The sequence below is a fragment of the Myxine glutinosa genome, chromosome 5 (assembly GCF_964187855.1).
Source record: "Myxine glutinosa chromosome 5, kmMyxGlut1.1, whole genome shotgun sequence".
NCBI classification, from domain to species: domain Eukaryota; kingdom Metazoa; phylum Chordata; class Myxini; order Myxiniformes; family Myxinidae; genus Myxine; species Myxine glutinosa.
Genome location: NC_136265.1, coordinates 135,460,101 through 135,481,241, shown reverse-complemented (window position 1 = coordinate 135,481,241; position 21,141 = coordinate 135,460,101). Strand labels below are relative to the sequence as shown.

Genomic DNA, 21,141 nt, shown 5'->3' with positions numbered 1-21,141 from the left:
TGTGAGCATACCCTCTATGTATACCTTATAGTATAGTGAGTGCACTCTCAAGGCATACCCTATTGTGAGCAATACCATATGGGGAGCACACTCTCAAGGCATACCCTATTGTGAACATACCCTCTAAGTATACCTTATCGTATCGTGAGTGCACTCTCAAGGCATACCCTATTGTGAGCATACCCTCTATGTATACCTTATAGTATAGCGAGCACACTCTCAAGGCATACCCTATTGTGATCATACCCTCTATGTATACTTTATAGTATAGCGAGCACACTCTCAAGGCATACCCTATTGTGAGCATACCCTCTAAGTATACCTTATCGTATCGTGAGTGCACTCTCAAGGCATACCCTATTGTGAGCATACCCTCTATGTATACCTTATAGTATAGCGAGCACACTCTCAAGGCATACCCTATTGTGATCATACCCTCTATGTATACCTTATAGTATAGCGAGCACACTCTCAAGGCATACCCTATTGTGAACATACCCTCTATGTATACCTTATCGTATAGTGAGTGCACTCTCAAGGCATACCCTATTGTGAGCATACCCTCTATGTATACCTTATCGTATAGCGAGCACACTTTCAAGGCATACCCTATTGTGAACATACCCTCTAAGTATACCTTATCGTATAGTGAGTGCACTCTCAAGGCATACCCTATTGGGAGCATACCCTCTATGTATACCTTATCGTATAGTGAGTGCACTCAAGGCATACCCTATTGTGAGCATACCCTCTATGTATACCTTATCGTATAGCGAGCACACTCTCAAGGCATACCCTATTGTGAGCATACCCTCTATGTATACCTTATCGTATAGTGAGTGCACTCTCAAGGCATACCCTATTGTGAGCATACCCTCTATGTATACCTTATAGTATAGCGAGTACACTCTCAAGGCATACCCTATTGTGAGCATACCCTCTATGTATACCTTATAGTATAGCGAGTACACTCTCAAGGCATACCCTATTGGGAGCATACCCTCTATGTATACCTTATAGTATAGCGAGCACACTCTCAAGGCATACCCTATTGGAAGCATACCCTCTATGTATACCTTATAGTATAGCGAGTACACTCTCAAGGCATACCCTATTGGAAGCATACCCTCTATGTATACCTTATAGTATAGCGAGCACACTCTCAAGGCATACCCTATTGGAAGCATACCCTCTATGTATACCTTATAGTATAGCGAGCACACTCTCAAGGCATACCCTATTGGAAGCATACCCTCTATGTATACCTTATAGTATAGCGAGTACACTCTCAAGGCATACCCTATTGTGAGCATACCCTCTATGTATACCTTGTCGTATAGCGAGCACACTCTCAAGGCATACCCTATTGGAAGCATACCCTCTATGTATACCTTATAGTATAGCGAGTACACTCTCAAGGCATACCCTATTGGAAGCATACCCTCTATGTATACCTTATAGTATAGCGAGTACACTCTCAAGGCATACCCTATTGGAAGCATACCCTCTATGTATACCTTATAGTATAGCGAGCACACTCTCAAGGCATACCCTATTGGAAGCATACCCTCTATGTATACCTTATAGTATAGCGAGTACACTCTCAAGGCATACCCTATTGTGAGCATACCCTCTATGTATACCTTGTCGTATAGCGAGCACACTCTCAAGGCATACCCTATTGGAAGCATACCCTCTATGTATACCTTATAGTATAGCGAGTACACTCTCAAGGCATACCCTATTGGAAGCATACCCTCTATGTATACCTTATAGTATAGCGAGTGCACTCTCAAGGCATACCCTATTGGAAGCATACCCTCTATGTATACCTTATAGTATAGCAAGCACACTCTCAAGGCATACCCTATTGGAAGCATACCCTCTATGTATACCTTATAGTATAGCGAGCACACTCTCAAGGCATACCCTATTGGAAGCATACCCTCTATGTATACCTTATAGTATAGCGAGTGCACTCTCAAGGCATACCCTATTGGAAGCATACCCTCTATGTATACCTTATAGTATAGCGAGTGCACTCTCAAGGCATACCCTATTGTGATCATACCCTCTATGTATACCTTATAGTATAGCGAGCACACTTTCAAGGCATACCCTATTGGAAGCATACCCTCTATGTATACCTTATAGTATAGTGAGTACACTCTCAAGGCATACCCTATTGTGAGCATACCCTCTATGTATACCTTATAGTATAGCGAGCACACTCTCAAGGCATACCCTATTGGAAGCATACCCTCTATGTATACCTTATAGTATAGCGAGCACACTCTCAAGGCATACCCTATTGGAAGCATACCCTCTATGTATACCTTATAGTATAGCGAGCACACTCTCAAGGCATACCCTATTGTGATCATACCCTCTATGTATACCTTATAGTATAGCGAGCACACTCTCAAGGCATACCCTATTGGAAGCATACCCTCTATGTATACCTTATAGTATAGCGAGCACACTCTCAAGGCATACCCTATTGGAAGCATACCCTCTATGTATACCTTATAGTATAGCGAGCACACTCTCAAGGCATACCCTATTGGAAGCATACCCTCTATGTATACCTTATAGTATAGCGAGTGCACTCTCAAGGCATACCCTATTGTGATCATACCCTCTATGTACACCTTATAGTATAGCGAGTGCACTCTCAAGGCATACCCTATTGTGATCATACCCTCTATGTATACCTTATAGTATAGCGAGCACACTCTCAAGGCATACCCTATTGTGAGCATACCCTCTAAGTATACCTTATAGTATAGCGAGCACACTCTCAAGGCATACCCTATTGGAAGCATACCCTCTATGTATACCTTATGGTATAGCGAGCACACTCTCAAGGCATACCCTATTGGAAGCATACCCTCTATGTATACCTTATAGTATAGCGAGTGCACTCTCAAGGCATACCCTATTGGAAGCATACCCTCTATGTATACCTTATAGTATAGCGAGTGCACTCTCAAGGCATACCCTATTGGGAGCATACCCTCTATGTATACCTTATAGTATAGCGAGTGCACTCTCAAGGCATACCCTATTGTGAGCAGACCCTCCATGCACATCCTATAGCAAGCATCAATGGATAGTTTGAGGACATTGTTAGAGCTTTTGAACCATGAAATAAAATCAAAAAATTTAATCTTAAGCGCTGCCAATTACAACTCCAAAAGGGGTTTTAAACCACAAATCGCTCTGTAAGAGTTACAACCGATGAAGCAACGTTACAAGTTACCTCTCCAGCATAGAAGTGCAATGGCCAAGACAACCGGCTCGAAATACAGGAGAATTGCATTGTCGTAGCATTCCTTACCGTGTAGGTTTGTTAGAAATTTGTCATAATACGTGTCAGATGTGCCTTGTAACCGCATCGCTCCACACGTCAAGGCAATTTGGGGGTCACACGTCAAGGCAATTTGGGGGTCACACGTCAAGGCAATTTGGGGGTCACACGTCAAGGCAATTTGGGGGTCACACGTCCAAGGCAAAGGCGCAAGGACAAACGCTGGTTTGAACAAGCTGCGGGTTACCCGAAGCGTTGCGAATCAAAAACCCCAAAACGCTAAGTCCAGTCCCCAATGTGCGTGTGTTTGCGTGCTCTGCGTCTACTTCGGCGAATGAATGCCGGTCGGTGATGCAAGGCACATTCTCATTCTTCTTGGCAATGACTCATGCTCGCTGGGAAACCAAAAAAATGGAAAAATTGCTTCCACATGCAACTCCGTCCCACGTGGCCGAGAGGAGCGAAATCAGGTTCGTGGACCTTGAAGGATGTTCCTTGGGACTTTTATAAACTCTTTTGGAGAGTAGGTCATGCTTCAGGTTACCCATCTTTGTCTACAAAAACAAAACCCTGGTGTCTGTCCATCTGTCCGCGTCACATTCCGTTTTTCCCATCTCCTCGTACCACTTTGCGCATCGTCACCAAACACCTTCGGTATAACTTACAATGTCTTACATTTCTGCTTACAGTATCTGAATGAACTTACAACGACCCTTTACTTTGACTCGGCTGAATGGAAAAGACATTTCTCAAAGTGCTTGCCATGCTGGATGATGTCATGGGGTGGCGCTTCAAGCCCAACAATCACAGGATTGTTGTTGTTGTCATAGTTACCATTTATTCCGTTTGTCTTGGGATTGCTATAATTAGCCCATCCCCCGCGCAGCCAGCAGGAGACGCAGTTTCACAATCACTTCCGTGTGTGTGTGTGTGTGTCTGTCTGTCTGTCTGTGTGTCTGGCCGGGCCGTAACCTTTTTACCATTCGAGCTTTGGCCATCAAATTTTCAACAAAGCTTTATGATGAGAATATTGAGAAGCGAAATTAATAATTTTGTCAAAAGGTCAAAGGTCAGCCTCACATAAAATCACCCATTTTAATCCAATTCACCTGTAATTTTAAGAATTTGTCACTGAATTGGTTCACCAATCAAAAGCGAGAAGGCGATTGCTGTTTTCAGCTCAAAAGGTCAAGGTTGCATAAAATCGTCAATTCCATCCGATTGACCTGAAATTGTAAGAATTTGCTTTTGAGGTCAAAACGTCGAGGTCGGCTGAAATCGTCAATTGTTTTGTATTTCTTTTTAGCTGTTTTTGTTGTGTTTCGAATACAGAAGAAGAGGAAGACGAAGAAGAAGAAGTCTGTATACAAAGTGGACGTGGACGGGCTTTGCATATTCAGATGCTTTCTAGTTGCTGTTGTCTCCATTTATTCCATCCATCACGGAGTTGTTGGTGTTCTTCTTCTTCTTCATATTCGTCTGTGGTCGTCAAGCCTCATCAAATCCATCCCATCACCTGCCCTTGACAGCTAGATGGGCTGTGCTTCCGGTGCCGTTACAGCACAGTGTTTTGTTATTGTTGTTGCTGCTGCTATTTTATGGCCCTTTCGACCTATCAAATCCCATACCATCATATCCCCAAATAAAAGAAAATAAATACCATTCTTCCTCAGGATTGTATTTCAGACACAAAAGTCCCCAAAATATGTTTTCATTGCACAATGTTTCCCAGGCTTGCAGTACATGTCTACAAACTTGTATTTGGGTAATTCTCACTATTACATTACCTTCAAATAGCTTTCCAGATTTGGATCTGGCACAGAAACTTTACACCCCTTCTAAAAAGCAGGCTGTTTGTTGAGTATTCAGGAAAAGACACCGTACTTTCCATCACATCAAAGTTCTATTTACATAGTACGTATGCAAAAAAGGCAAAAATCCCTCCTGGTTCTACTCCCCCTTTCCCAATCCATTTCTTCTCAATATCCATTTTCTTGCCCACCCTCCCATTAAATTCCTTCCATAATTTTAGCCCTCGCCCATTTCTCCTGCATATTACATACACATGTCAATGGGTCCGAAGCACAAAGATATGGAACTACCTGCACATGTGTACTCTACATACATAACCAACAATGTTGCCCCTGGTGGAAAAAAATAAGACTCCATCTTACACACGATAAATACCTGAGATTTGGATTGGCCTGTTTGACATTCCCAACGAACGATTGCGGGATCCATGTTCAAGACCCACAATGTGTTGATTTGTCATTCACATGAACATACAAATTGATGGACGTCTCACACCCTATGAATGAATGAATGATCGTTTTAAGGCCATTTTCCCCGCTGGAGCGGGGGTTAGCCTTGCAGGTCCCATGACAATCATGGTTCCCTGTTTGAGGCAATGTTTTTATGGCCGGATGCCCTTCCTGACGCCAACCCTTGGTCACGCTCTTACGATGCGCAGGGATACGGTGTACCTATTCTAAATCGGGGTACACACCGGGATCATTCATCCCAGCAAGCTGGTACTCAATTTGCCGACCTCGGAAGGATGACAGGCTGAGTCAACCCCCCTGGCGTTAATTCAGCGATCGATCGGGATTCGAACCCAGGATCTTAGGATCCCAAGCCGGCACCGTAACCGCTAAGCCAACACCCTATATTCACTATAATGTACATACAAATCGAATATGCGTAAATCCCTGTTTTTGTTTTTTTTAAGTGGTTATTTTACAAAATCCAAGTCGCAAACGGTGTGACGGTGTTCAAAACAAGGCTTGCGTCAAAATCACGAGGGAAGGCCGATGAGGGAAGGCTTAGACATGCCGCAGTAACACTTTAATGAAGCAGTGTGCAAGTCGATGTCAAGAGGGGACATGGGTGGTCGCACTCCCCCACCCCCACCGGCTGAAGGGCAGCCGCACTTCCCCACCCCCACCGGCTGATGGGCAGCCGCACTTCCCCACCCCCACCGGCCTATGGGTGGCTACCTCCCCCCTCCCCCCCCTCCCCCCCCGCCCCTCCTCAACTGGCCAAAGTGCGGCCGCGCCTCACCACCCATCTAAGTTCACAAAGGATACCATGGGATATTTAACGTTCACCAACAAATTCTGGCAGACAGAATGACAGTTTATAGCTGGGTCAAGATTCCCAACCCAGGCTCGACCGCTTAGATATGAGTGTGTGTACTTCTAGGCCATCCTGTCAGCCCATTTTCGTAAATGACAACTGATGATGTGCGTTAAAATGTTCTTTGCATTCAGTGATTATAAGAAATATATTTACTTGTAAAAGCATGCTGCCATGACATATCATTACAAGAAGCCTAATACAGGTAAAGGTGCCTTTCCTCCCTCACTGCACAGAGAGTGACAGAAATACATTGATAATTTGCTGTGTCTAAACAGCCTTCACAGTGACGCAATCTTGTTCTTGCGCAAAACCTAAAGGGATTGTAATGTGTGAAACATTGAAGGAGTTCCTCATTCAATTACTACTCTCGATAAGCGAAAGCGAACTTGGGAGTCACATGGGAACACAACTTGTTCATACCTCGGGAATGGGCCGGAAAGCTTTTCCTGAGATAGTGAAACGATGTCGCACATCACTGTAAGCTTGTGCCACGATGGACAGCCTGCAGCGCTCCTTGTTTCCAACACCTGCGGTCAGCCTCTGCACATAACGTTACGTACAAGTCGTGTTTTGATGCCACATCACCCGTAATCACTTTAACAAGTGCCACGAGTGTTCATGAAGATTCGCGCCAAGCTTCCCCCGGACGAACCCACAAGGTAGGATAAGAGTGGCCGTTAAAGAAGAACAACAATAGCTCAGACAATTATCGTATTTTCAAAACAAATAACTCACAGGCTCATTGGCACAATACGTTCAATTAGTTCCAAAAATCCAACTGTGTGGTATCGCCATTCTTGCTAAAAAAAAAATTCCAACTTGCCAAGCCGGGCATTCCTTATCAACGGTTTTGAATGGAAGGCTTGCTTGAGTGCTTAAGCCACTTTGTGGGCGCTCCACAAGAAACTTGGCAACTGAACACACCTCTGGCTTGCGGGGGGGGGGGGGAGGCGGGAGAGGGAGGGGGTATACCCGTGTGCCGGTTATACGTGCCTGAAATTTTCCGAGAGCACTTTTTTCCCCAGGTGTGGGGTATAACAGGGGGCGGGTTATTTGTGTGAAAATACGGTAAGCCTCTCCCTGTGGCATCGGAGAAGGCTTATTGCTGTTGTAGGGTTTGTTTCTACAATTGAATCTCAAAGACTGCTTGGCCTTCCAAGCTGTTATTGCATCATAATAGAGTACCTGCACTGAAGTTGTGCACCTGTCATTTGATTTGTGCCCTTGACCTACCTTTTTCCGATTGTGACCTAATTAACAAAAAACACATTTTTGATAACTTCAATAATTTTCCTCCGATTTTCATGATCTTGGGTTTTATGGATGGATTGTAGATGGGGACACATCTTACTATAATTCACCAAATGTCTGTCCGTCTGTCCGTTCTCAGGTACCGCAAAAATGGCTGAACCGATCGTAACAAAATTTTGGGTGGGTAATCCTGGGACCCGCTGGAGTAAAATAGGATGTATTGTTTTTCCATTTTTTCCCCAATTTTCCAATTTTTCCAAACACGATGGAATAATATTTACCGATATGAACAGTGATGTGGCTTTGATTGAAATTCTACAAATACTGTTTAGATTTTGATGATTTGCGTGTAAAATGATTTAACGGATGTTTATATAAATCGTTTAAAATAAAAAAGCCTTCAATTTCTGATATTTTGCCTTTTCATTTGGGCCTCCCAATTGAAGCCCCGCCCATAGGGCGGGTACCGTTGCTAGTTTTCTTCATTTACACTCTATTCCTACCTGATGAAGGTCAAGGTCATATGGTGGTCCAAACAAATTATGGTCATCATTGGATCACGGGCTAAGGGTAAGTCGAGGGTGATCGCTAAGGGCAGGCCTCTCCCGGGGCCCCGGGTGATGCCAACCTATGGGGATTGTCCGTGCTCTATCCTTTTAAATGCCAAACGTCAAGCAAGGAAGCAGCAAGTACCATTTTTAAAGACTTTGGAATGACTTGGCCGGGGTTTAAACTGCCGAATCCCACACTCGGAGCAGACACTCTAACCATTACACCACAGAGTCGCCTTTCAAAGACAAATGGCCAAAGCCAAATATGAACCCCATCACAATCCGCAATCATTTCTACCCCCATTAACCCAACACAACCCAACTCTCTTCCCTGCAGGTTACTGTCCTTCCTCCCCTCCTCCCCTATTTTCTCGTTCGCTCATTCCCTTGTCTGTGTCAAACTGTGGTCCCACTGTCAGTAAGTTCTCTTTTTCCCTTCTATCACCTTACTCTTCCATGAGCCTCGATTTAGTATAAAAACACCCTCATACATCAACACACAACAAGTTGCATTCAACCATCTGCAATGACCTGCTGAGCCACGTTGAGTATCGACTACTCACCTGAGCAATTTCCTTCTGAAAGGTGAGGGTGAGTTGAGTACGGCCGTATGTAAACGGGCCGTCTCTGTCCGCCATGCAGCCCAGCCACTTGACTATAAGATGTGTGGAAAGGCTGAATGGGAGGTTCCCAATGATGTGCACATTTGGAGGATCTTGCGGGAGGAGAAGCAAATTTTCATTATAATAAGTACATTCAAAAGCAAGGAGCAAATGGGTAGGGTCAGTGGGAGATTTAATGGTTTTTTTGGGTGTTACCATCATCCCATGCACGACACGAGTCTTTGGGAAAGGCATCATGCAGAGGAAAATCGAGGATGTCCGCGACCTCCACACGCACACATTCTGGCACGGCATCAGAAAGGAGTTTTAGAGAAGGCACGAAGCGTGGGTCTTTCTCGATCAGGAGTAGGCTGGCGGGCTGGGCGCACAGCACCGAACGAGTGAGCGCCCCAGGCCCGGGGCCAACCTCACAAACGTGGCATCCCTTGATCGTGCCAGCCTGCCTTACCACCTTATCTGAAAAAGCAACGTCAATGCAGAAGTTCCACCTGATCAATACGGATCGTTTATAAAACAAACCCAAACTAGAACGGGCACTCGGTAGAGCGCATACCTTCGCCGCAGCTACTGTTCTGTACTTGGTAAAAATACGATTTTGACCTTTTCGTGACCTTGACCTTGACCTTTGACCCGATTGCTCCCAAAATCTAATCAAATGTGTCCCGTATAATAACCAATCATCCCACCAAATTTCATGCAATTCGGTTGAATACTTTTTGAGTTATGCGAATAACATACACACACACACACACACACAGACATACAAATAAATACACAGCGATCAAAACATAACCTTCCGCTTTTGCGAAGGTAACTACAAAACAGCAGCGTTAACCTCATCCCTGCAGAACGTTAACCACTATAAAGTTACCAGTGAGTCGCAGATCCAGGAGGAAATTCTGTGAAAGCTGCCGAAGAGCTTTCAGGCCATAGATGCGGATTATCTCCCCAATGGTGGGCAGTGCAGGCAGGCTATATCGAGAAATAGTCATTGCGGCCTGTTCTCAACATTTGCCTAGAACAATGGAAGGGTGGGGATTTGCTGAAGTGGAGAAGAACAACCATGGGCCTTGTAAACTACAAGGAACCGAATTAACCGTTATTGTATTTTCAGGATTGAATGTCTTTATGGAGCCTTTGTTTGGTCATCAAGTCAAATATAACAAATTATTTAAAATAACAACATTTGAAGGTCACAGGAACAATTCAACATGAAGTGCTTTTAAACGTCTTCCATTGCAAATGTAATCCCTCACCACAAACTAACCACCATTCCAAATGTAATCCCTCACCACAAACTAACCACCATTCCAAATGTAATCCCTCACCACAAACTAACCACCATTGCAAATGTAATCCCTCACCACAAACTAACCACCATTCCGAATGTAATCCCTCACCACAAACTAACCACCATTCCAAATGTAATCCCTCACCGCAAACTAACCACCATTCCAAATGTAATCCCTCACCGCAAACTAACCACCATTCCAAATGTAATCCCTCACCACAAACTAACCACCATTCCAAATGTAATCCCTCACCACAAACTAACCACCATTCCAAATGTAATCCCTCACCACAAACTAACCACCATTGCAAATGTAATCCCTCACCACAAACTAACCACCATTCCAAATGTAATCCCTCACCACAAACTAACCACCATTCCAAATGTAATCCCTCACCGCAAACTAACCACCATTCCAAATGTAATCCCTCACCACAAACTAACCACCATTGCAAATGTAATCCCTCACCACAAACTAACCACCATTCCAAATGTAATCCCTCACCACAAACTAACCACCATTCCAAATGTAATCCCTCACCACAAACTAACCACCATTCCAAATGTAATCCCTCACCACAAACTAACCACCATTCCAAATGTAATCCCTCACCACAACCTAACCACCATTCCAAATGTAATCCCTCACCACAAACTAACCACCATTCCAAATGTAATCCCTCACCGCAAACTAACCACCATTGCAAATGTAATCCCTCACCACAAACTAACCACCATTCCAAATGTAATCCCTCACCACAAACTAACCACCATTCCAAATGTAATCCCTCACCGCAAACTAACCACCATTCCAAATGTAATCCCTCACCACAAACTAACCACCATTCCAAATGTAATCAATCACCACAAACTAACCACCATTCCAAATGTAATCCCTCACCGCAAACTAACCACCATTCCAAATGTAATCCCTCACCACAAACTAACCACCATTCCAAATGTAATCCCTCACCACAAACTAACCACCATTCCAAATGTAATCCCTCACCACAAACTAACCACCATTGCAAATGTAATCCCTCACCACAAACTAACCACCATTCCAAATGTAATCCCTCACCACAAACTAACCACCATTCCAAATGTAATCCCTCACCACAAACTAACCACCATTCCAAATGTAATCCCTCACCACAAACTAACCACCATTCCAAATGTAATCCCTCACCGCAAACTAACCACCATTCCAAATGTAATCCCTCACCACAAACTAACCACCATTCCAAATGTAATCCCTCACCACAAACTAACCACCATTCCAAATGTAATCCCTCACCGCAAAATAACCACCATTCCAAATGTAATCCCTCACCACAAACTAACCACCATTCCAAATGTAATCCCTCACCACAAACTAACCACCATTCCAAATGTAATCCCTCACCACAAACTAACCACCATTCCAAATGTAATCCCTCACCACAAACGAACCACCATTCCAAATGTAATCCCTCAACACAAACTAACCACAATTCCAAATGTAATCCCTCACCACAAACTAACCACCATTCCAAATGTAATCCCTCACCACAAACTAACCACCATTCCAAATGTAATTCCTCACTGCAAACTAACCACAATTCCAAATGTAATCCCTCACCACAAACTAACCACCATTCCAAATGTAATCCCTCACCACAAACTAACCACCATTCCAAATGTAATCCCTCACCACAAACTAACCACCATTCCAAATGTAATCCCTCACCACAAACTAACCACCATTCCAAATGTAATCCGTCACCGCAAACTAACCACCATTCCAAATGTAATTCCTCTCCACAAACTAACCACCATTCCAAATGTAATCCCTCACTGCAAACTAACCACCATTCCAAATGTAATCCCTCACCACAAACCAACCACAATTCCAAATGTAATCCGTCACCGCAAACTAACCACAATTCCAAATGTAATTCCTCTCCACAAACTAACCACAATTCCAAATGTAATCCCTCACCACAAACTAACCACCATTCCAAATGTAATCGCTCACCACAAACTAACCACAATTCCAAATGTAATCCCTCACCGCAAACTATCCACCATTCCAAATGCAATCCCTCACCACAAACGAACCACCACTCCAAATGTAATCCCTCACCACAAACTAACCACCATTCCAAATGTAATTCCTCACCACACACGAACCACCATTCCAAATGTAATCCCTCACCACAAACTAACCACAATTCCAAATGTAATCCCTCACCACAAATGAACCACAATTCCAAATGTAATCCCTCACCACAAACCAACCACCATTCCAAATGTAATTCCTCACTGCAAACTAACCACCATTCCAAATGTAATCCGTCACCACAAACTAACCACCATTCCAAATGTAATCCGTCACCACAAACTAACCACCATTCCAAATGTAATTCCTCTCCACAAACCAACCACCATTCCAAATGAAATCCCTCACCACAAACTAACCACCATTCCAAATGTAATCCGTCACCACAAACTAACCACCATTCCAAATGTAATCCCTCACCACAAACTAACCACAATTCCAAATGTAATCCCTCACCACACACGAACCACCATTCCAAATGTAATCCCTCACCACAAACTAACCACAATTCCAAATGTAATCCCTCACCACAAACTAACCACCATTCCAAATGTAATCCCTCACCACAAACCAACCACCATTCCAAATGTAATTCCTCACTGCAAACTAACCACCATTCCAAATGAAATCCCTCACCACAAACTAACCACCATTCCAAATGTAGTTCCTCTCCACAAACTAACCACCATTCCAAATGAAATCCCTCACCACAAACTAACCACCATTCCAAATGTAATCCGTCACCGCAAACTAACCACCATTCCAAATGTAATCCCTCACCACAAACTAACCACAATTCCAAATGTAATCCCTCACCACAAACTAACCACCATTCCAAATGTAATCCCTCAACACAAACTAACCACCATTCCAAATGTAATCCCTCACTGCAAACTAACCACCATTCCAAATGTAATCCCTCACCACAAACCAACCACAATTCCAAATGTAATCCCTCACCACAAACTAACCACCATTCCAAATGAAATCCCTCACCACAAACTAACCACCATTCCAAATGTAATCCCTCACCGCAAACTAACCACCATTCCAAATGCAATTCCTCTCCACAAACTAACCACCATTCCAAATGTAATCCCTCACTGCAAACTAACCACCATTCCAAATGTAATCCCTCACCACAAACCAACCACAATTCCAAATGTAATCCCTCACCACAAACTAACCACAATTCCAAATGTAATCCCTCACTACAAACTAACCACCATTCCAAATGTAATCCCTCACCACAAACTAACCACAATTCCAAATGTAATCCCTCACCACAAACTAACCACAATTCCAAATGTAATCCCTCACCACAAACTAACCACAATTCCAAATGTAATCCCTCACCACAAACTAACCACCATTCCAAATGTAATTCCTCACTGTAAACTAACCACAATTCCAAATGTAATCCCTCACCACAAACTAACCACCATTCCAAATGTAATTCCTCACCGTAAACTAACCACAATTCCAAATGTAATCCCTCACCACAAACTAACCACCATTCCAAATGTAATCCCTCACCACAAACTAACCACAATTCCAAATGTAATCCCTCACCACAAACTAACCACCATTCCAAATGTAATTCCTCACTGTAAACTAACCACAATTCCAAATGTAATCCCTCACCACAAACTAACCACCATTCCAAATGTAATTCCTCACCGTAAACTAACCACAATTCCAAATGTAATCCCTCACCACAAACTAACCACCATTCCAAATGTAGTGGTACACACCTTGAGTGCACCTTGAGCCTCGACTACCTGCCCTTCCTTGCCATCAATCCCGGTGTGAGTCAGTCTTGTCCCGTTTATCTGTCGTCTGTCAGGGTTACTATAAGACCGTATTTAAGTGCCTACCTTCCTATGCTGTCTCTCTCGTCCTTGTAATCTAACGTTCCGAAATATTATAACCTCCTCCGGAGGTCTTGAGAACTGTACCCCTGGTGTCGTGTCATTTAAACCCAGCCGTGTGTCCTTTCCTCAATTGATTTAGCGTAGCGCGACTCGGCCAACGTTCGAGTATAATCGGGTAAACTGTGCAGACGCGGTCATACCAAACCGCTCGGTAAACCAACATCCACAACCGCGTCTGTAACATTCTGTAACGTCTGTAACGTCTGTAACGTAACCGCGTCTGTAACAAACCACCACCATCCCTCTCCACAAACTAACCACCATTCCAAATGAAATCCCTCACCACAAATTAACCACCATTCCAAATGAAATCCCTCACTGCAAACTAATCACAATTCCAAATGTAATCCCTCACCACAAACTAACCACCATTCCAAATGTAATTCCTCACTGTAAACTAACCACAATTCCAAATGTAATCCCTCACCACAAACTAACCACCATTCCAAATGTAATTCCTCTCCACAAACTAACCACCATTCCAAATGAAATCCCTCACCACAAACTAACCACCATTCCAAATGTAATCCCTCACCGCAAACTAACCACCATTCCAAATGCAATTCCTCTCCACAAACTAACCACCATTCCAAATGTAATCCCTCACTGCAAACTAACCACCATTCCAAATGTAATCCCTCACCACAAACTAACCACAATTCCAAATGTAATCCCTCACCACAAATTAACCACCATTCCAAATGTAATCCCTCACCACAAACTAACCACAATTCCAAATGTAATCCCTCACCGCAAACTATCCACCATTCCAAAGGCAATCCCTCACCGCAAACGAACCACCACTCCAAATGTAATCCCTCACCACAAACTAACCACCATTCCAAATGTAATTCCTCACCACACATGAACCACCATTCCAAATGTAATCCCTCACCACAAACTAACCACAATTCCAAATGTAATTCCTCACCGCAAACTAACCACAATTCCAAATGTAATCCCTCACCGCAAACTAACCACCATTCCAAATGTAATCCCTCAACGCAAACGAACCACCATTCGAAATGTAATCCCTCACCGCAAACTAACCCCCATTTCAAATGTAATCCCTCACCGCAAACTAACCACCATTCAAAATGTAATCCCTCACCACAAACTAACCACCATTCCAAATGTAATCCCTCACCACAAACTAACCACAATTCCAAATGTAATCCCTCACCGCAACCTACCCACCATTCCAAATGTAATTCCTCACTGCAAACTAACCACCATTCCAAATGTAATTCCCCACTGCAAATTAACCACCATTCCAAATGTAATCCCTCACCGCCAACTAACCACAATTCCAAATGTAATCCCTCACCGCAAACTAACCACCATTCCAAATGAAATCCCTCACCACCAACTAACCACAATTCCAAATGTAATCCCTCACCGCAAACTAACTAACTAAGCTAACGAACTAACCACAATTCCAAATGTAATCCCTCACCGCAAACTAACCACCATTTCGAATGTAATCCCTCACCACAAACTAACCACCATTCCAATTGTAATCCCTCACCACAAACTAACCACCATTCCAAATGTAATCCCTCGCCGCAAACTAACCACCATTCCAAATGTAATCCCTCACCGCAAACTAACCACCATTCCAAATGTAATCCCTCACCGCAAACTAACCACCATTCCAAATGTAATCCCTCACCACAAACTAACCACCATTCCGAATGTAATCCCTCACCACAAACTAACCACCATTCCAAATGTAATCCTTCACCGCAAACTAACCCCCATTCCAAATGTAATCCTTCACCGCAAACTAACCGCCATTCAAAATGTAATTCCTCACCGCAAACTAATCACCATTCCAAATGTAATCCCTCACTACAAACTAACCACCATTTCAAATGTAATCCCTCACCCTGAGATAATCACCATTCCAAATGTAATCCCTCACCCTGAGATAACCACCATTTCAAATGTAATTCCTCACCGCAAACTAACCACCATTTCAAATGTAATCCTTGCCCCTGAGATAACCACCATTCCAAATGCAATTCCTCACTACCCTGTCAAAAGAGTAACACTACTCTGCCCATTGTGTAATAATAATAATAATAATTCATTTATTTTGTATAGCGCTTTTCCAGAAGCCCAAAGGCGCTTTGACAGAGTGGAAAACATAATGCATAACAATACATGAAAACAACAATTGCAAAAAGACAAGAATCAAGAAAACAAACAGCAGCGATATACGGCATATATATAAGACAAGAATCAAAAAGACAAGACAAGAATCAATAGGGAAATATTTAAAGCAAAAGGAGGGAGAAGGAGAAGAGATAGTCAGGGGTTAAATGCTGTGGGTTGAATGTTGAATGCAGCGTTGAACAGGTGGGTCTTTAGTGATGTTTTGAATGTGGTGAGTGAGGAGGAGTCTCTGATGGTGTGAGGTAGTGAGTTCCAGAGGGTGGGAGCAGCGATGGAGAAGGCCCTGTCCCCCCAGGATCTGAATTTGGTCCGGATGGAGGGGGTCAGGAGGTTGGTACCAGCAGAGCGGAGGTTGCGGGTGGGAGTGTGTCTGGAGAGGAGGTCAGCCAGGTAGGATGGGGCCAGGTTATGGAGGGCTTTGTATGTCAAGAGGAGGATTTTGTACTGGATTCTCTGGGGGATGGGGAGCCAGTGAAGCTTGTAAAGGACGGGGGTGATGTGGTCACGGGTCCGGGAATGAGTGAGTAGACGGGCAGCGGAGTTCTGAATGTATTGGAGTTTATTGGTGATTTTTGAGGGTGAACCATAGAGGAGGCTATTGCAGTAGTCCAGACGGGAGGTGATGAAGGCGTGGATGAGGGTTTCTGCAGCCGTGGAGGAGAGGGATGAGCGGAGACGGGCAATGTTTTTCAGGTGAAAGAAGGCTGACTTTGTGATCTGTTTAGTGTATTTGTCGAAGGAAAGGGTTTGGTCAAAGATGACGCCAAGATTCCGGATGTGAGGGGAGGTGGATACTGGGATACCGTCGATGTTGAGGGCAAAGTTATGGGTGGATTTTGTGAGCGTTTTTGGGCCAATGATGATTATTTCAGATTTATCACAGTTAAGCTTGAGGAAGTTGATTTGAAGCCAGGATTTTATTTCAGTGATGCAGTTTGTCAGGATAGAGTGGGTGTCGGTGGAGACGGACTTGGTGGAGATGAAAAGCTGGATGTCATCGGCGAAGCAGTGGAATTGGAGACCATGACGGCGGATTAAGTGACCGAGCGGGGACAGGTAAAGGATGAAGAGGAGGGGGCCAAGAACTGAACCTTGGGGGACACCTTGGGGGAGGGGAGCAGTGGGGGATTTGCAGTTATTGATGGAGATGAACTGGCATCTGTCAGAGAGGTATGATTTAATCCAAGAGAGGGCAGTGCCGGTGACGTTAAAGGTGGATTCAAGTCGGGTGAGGAGGATAGTGTGATCGATGGTGTCAAAGGCAGCGCTGAGGTCGAGGAGGACGAGAATGTTGAGGTTGCCAGCGTCAGAGGAGAGGAGAAGGTCGTTGGTGATTTTGAGGAGAGCAGTTTCAGTACTGTGGTTGGAGCGGAATCCGGATTGGAATGTTTCATACAAGTTATTGGCAGAGAGATGATGTTTGAGTTGAGTGGCTACAGCGCGTTCCAAAACTTTTGACAGAAAGGGTAGGTTGGAGATGGGTCTGAAGTTGTTTAGGGTGTCAGGGTTTAGACCAGGTTTTTTTAGAATGGGGGTAACAGCAGCAATTTTGAGGGAAGGTGGGACGATGCCTGTAGACAGGGAGGAGTTTATTGTTGCAATGATAAGTGGAGAGAGAGCAGGGAGGGAGGCTTTGACAAAGCTGGAGGGGATGGGGTCAAGAGTGCAGGTGGCAGTTTTCATTCCTATGAGGAGTTCAGAGAGGTCAGTAGGAGAGATTGGGGAGAACCGAGACAGGGGATGGCAGGACAAGGGGGGGCAGGTGGTTGGAGGGGGAGCGGGTGCGGCGGTGGTCAAGCTGTTGTAGATGTTGTCAATTTTGCGTTGGAAGAAAGAGAGGAAGGAGATGCAGTTGTCTACTGTGAATGACTGGGTGGTGGTGTTCAGGGGGCGGAGGAGTTTGTTTATTGTCGAGAAGAGTGCTTTTGGGTTTCCGGAGCCAGAGTGGATAATTTGAGAGTAGTAGGCAGAGCGGGCGCGGGAGAGGGCATCTTTGTAGTGTTGTATGTGGTCCTTGTAGGCTTGGGAGTGAACTGTGAGACCCGTTTTATTGCGGAGTCTTTCAAGTTGGCGAGCACGAGTTTTCATCAGGTGGAGTTCAGGGGTAAACCAGGGAGCAGAATGGGTGAAAGAAACTGTTTTGGTTTTTACAGGCGCAAGCTGGTCAAGGCAGGAGGAGAGAGTGTGGTTGTAGTAGTCAGTGAGGTCGGAAGGGGTGTGGAGGTCAATGAAGGGAGAAGTGGACATTTTTTCAGAGAGGGTGGATGAGAATGAGGTAGGTGAAAGAGCGTTTAGCTTACGGAAGTTGATTGTGCGATAATGCCTTGGTGTTGGGGCGGGGATGTTGATGGTCAGAGTGATGGCTAAGTGGTCAGAGAGGGTGAGGTCGGAGCCATAGAGATGGTGCAAATTTAATCCAGTGGAGCAGACAAGGTCCAAAATGTGACCACGGATATGGGTAGGAAAGTCGACATGTTGAGTGAGGTTAAAGCAGGTGAGTAAATCAGTGAAGTCAGTGGTTATTGTGGAGTCAGTGGAGTCCATGTGGATATTGAAATCACCAAGGAGGAGGATTGAGGGGGAGAGGGAACATAGCTGGGTCAGAAAGTAGGAGAAGTCAGACAGGAATGATGGGTGTGGTTTGGGAGGGCGGTAGACAACAGCCATGACTGACTGCGTGTGACCAGAGAGTTTTAAAGCCAGGTGTTCAAATGATGGAGCAGATGAGATGGAGATGAGGTTGGTCTTGATGTCTTGACGGTGGATAACGGCAATTCCACCACCTCGGCCCTCCGAGCGTGGTTTATTGACGTAGGAATATCCATTGGGTGTGGTGAGGTTGAGTGTGTAGTAGTCCAGAGGTTGTTGCCAGGTTTCGGTGAGACAGAGAAAGTCCAGTTTGTTATCCAGGATGTATTCGTTCAGGATGAGGCATTTATTGTTGAGGGACCGGGTGTTGAACAGGGTGAGCTTGATGTTGTTTTGAACAGCAGGGATGAATTCAGGTGATTTAGCCAGGGTTCGTAGGCAAGAGGTGCGATCGTGTGGGTTGCTGTGACCAGGTGCGCTGGGACGAAGAGTGAGAGTGCGCTGAGCCGACCAGAGGACGGGGATGGAGTGACCTGATTGCAAATAAACAAACTTGCGACCGGAGCCACGGTGAATGTACCTGGGTCGTCGGAGGAGTCCATTTGATTTGATGGCAGAGATGCATGATGGGGTGGAGCGGGTATTGAGCAGAAGAAGCCTTGCGGCGGAGTACTTCAGAGCCATGCCAGGCAGGAGCGAAGGGACGAGTACGAGGCCAAGGTCGAGGAGGCAAAGCGGCAAACGCAGCGGCAAACGACTGCAGCCGCTAATCAAGACCACAGCGGCAAACGACTGCAGCCGCTAATCAAGACCACAGCGGCAAACAAGGCCACAAGGCCACCGGCAAACAAGGCCACGGCCACAATCAACGGGAGCGGGCCTTTCGAATTCCGTATTCCGTACCATCAAAAGCAGATTCCGTTATCCAGCCGGAGAACACGCGGCACGTGCGGGTGTGAAAAGGCAGGACAGGTGTGAGATGTCAGGTCAGAAAGGTAGAAGCAGACCCTGTACATCCATCCAGTCGGAGAAGCGGCGAATATGCAACGCCAGCGTCCTCTCGCAACCGGAACCCGTACCACTACTCTGCCCATTGTGTACCACTACCCTGCCCATTGTGTACCACTACCCTGTCCATTGTGTACCACTACCCTGTCCATTGTGTATCACTACCCTGTCCATTGTGTATCACTACCCTGTCCATTGTGTACCACTACCCTGTCCATTGTGTACCACAAGTCCACTACCCTGTCCATTGTGTACCACTACCCTGCCCATTGTGTACCACTACCCTGTCCATTGTGTACCACTACCCTGCCCATTGTGTACCACTACTCTGCCCATTGTGTACCACTACCCTGCCCATTGTGTACCACTACCCTGTCCATTGTGTACCACTACCCTGTCCATTGTGTATCACTACCCTGTCCATTGTGTATCACTACCCTGTCCATTGTGTACCACTACCCTGTCCATTGTGTACCACAAGTCCACTACCCTGTCCATTGTGTACCACTACCCTGCCCATTGTGTACCACTACCCTGTCCATTGTGTACCACTACCCTGCCCATTGTGTACCACTACCCTGCCCATTGTGCACCACTACCCTGCCCATTGTGTACCACTACCCTGTCCATTGTGTACCACTACCCTGTCCATTGTGTATCACTACCCTGCCCATTGTGTACCACTACCCTGTCCATTGTGTACCACTACCCTGCCCATTATGTACCACTACCCTGTCCATAGTGTACCACCACCCTGTCCATAGTGTACCACTACCCTGCCCATTGTGTACCACTACCCTGCCCATTGTGTACCACTACCCTGCCCATTGTGTACCACTACCCTGCCCATTGTGTACCACTACCCTGCCCATTGTGTATCACTACCCTGCCCATTGTGTACCACTACCCTGCCCATTGTGTAGCACCACCCTGCCCATTGTTTACCACTACCCTGCCCATTGTGTACCACTACCCTGCCCGTGTACCACTACTCTGCCCATTGTGTACCACTACCCCGCCCATTGTGTACCACCACCCTGTCCATGGTGTACCTCTCCCCTGTCAATATTCGCTCTCTCTGGTTTGGTGTTGGCAACAGTTAGCAGATTTCTGCATACGTGGTGATGGGATACGAATATGACACAGGCAGGATAGCCCAAATGACCT

At 45.2% G+C, this 21,141-nt stretch overlaps 1 protein-coding gene across 6 annotated transcripts in view; it reads right to left on the bottom strand.

Moving 5' to 3' along the window:
• The window catches only part of TFB1M (transcription factor B1, mitochondrial), a 35,287-nt gene that overhangs the window by 13,422 nt on the left and 724 nt on the right, over positions 1 to 21,141 (bottom strand). For 5 of the 6 annotated variants that reach the window (XM_078778766.1, XM_078778767.1, XM_078778768.1 and 2 more), the window contains exons 2-5: positions 9,745 to 9,888; positions 9,069 to 9,329; positions 8,814 to 8,965; positions 6,869 to 6,988 (exon numbers count right to left, since the gene is read on the bottom strand). In XM_078778766.1, the coding sequence (XP_078634892.1) occupies positions 6,869 to 6,988; positions 8,814 to 8,965; positions 9,069 to 9,329; positions 9,745 to 9,865 (654 nt within the window). In that variant the 5' untranslated portion in view covers positions 9,866 to 9,888. Of the gene's footprint in view, positions 1 to 6,868; positions 6,989 to 8,813; positions 8,966 to 9,068; positions 9,330 to 9,744; positions 9,916 to 21,141 lie in introns of all 6 variants that reach the window. The other variant, XM_078778769.1, reaches the window with a different exon arrangement.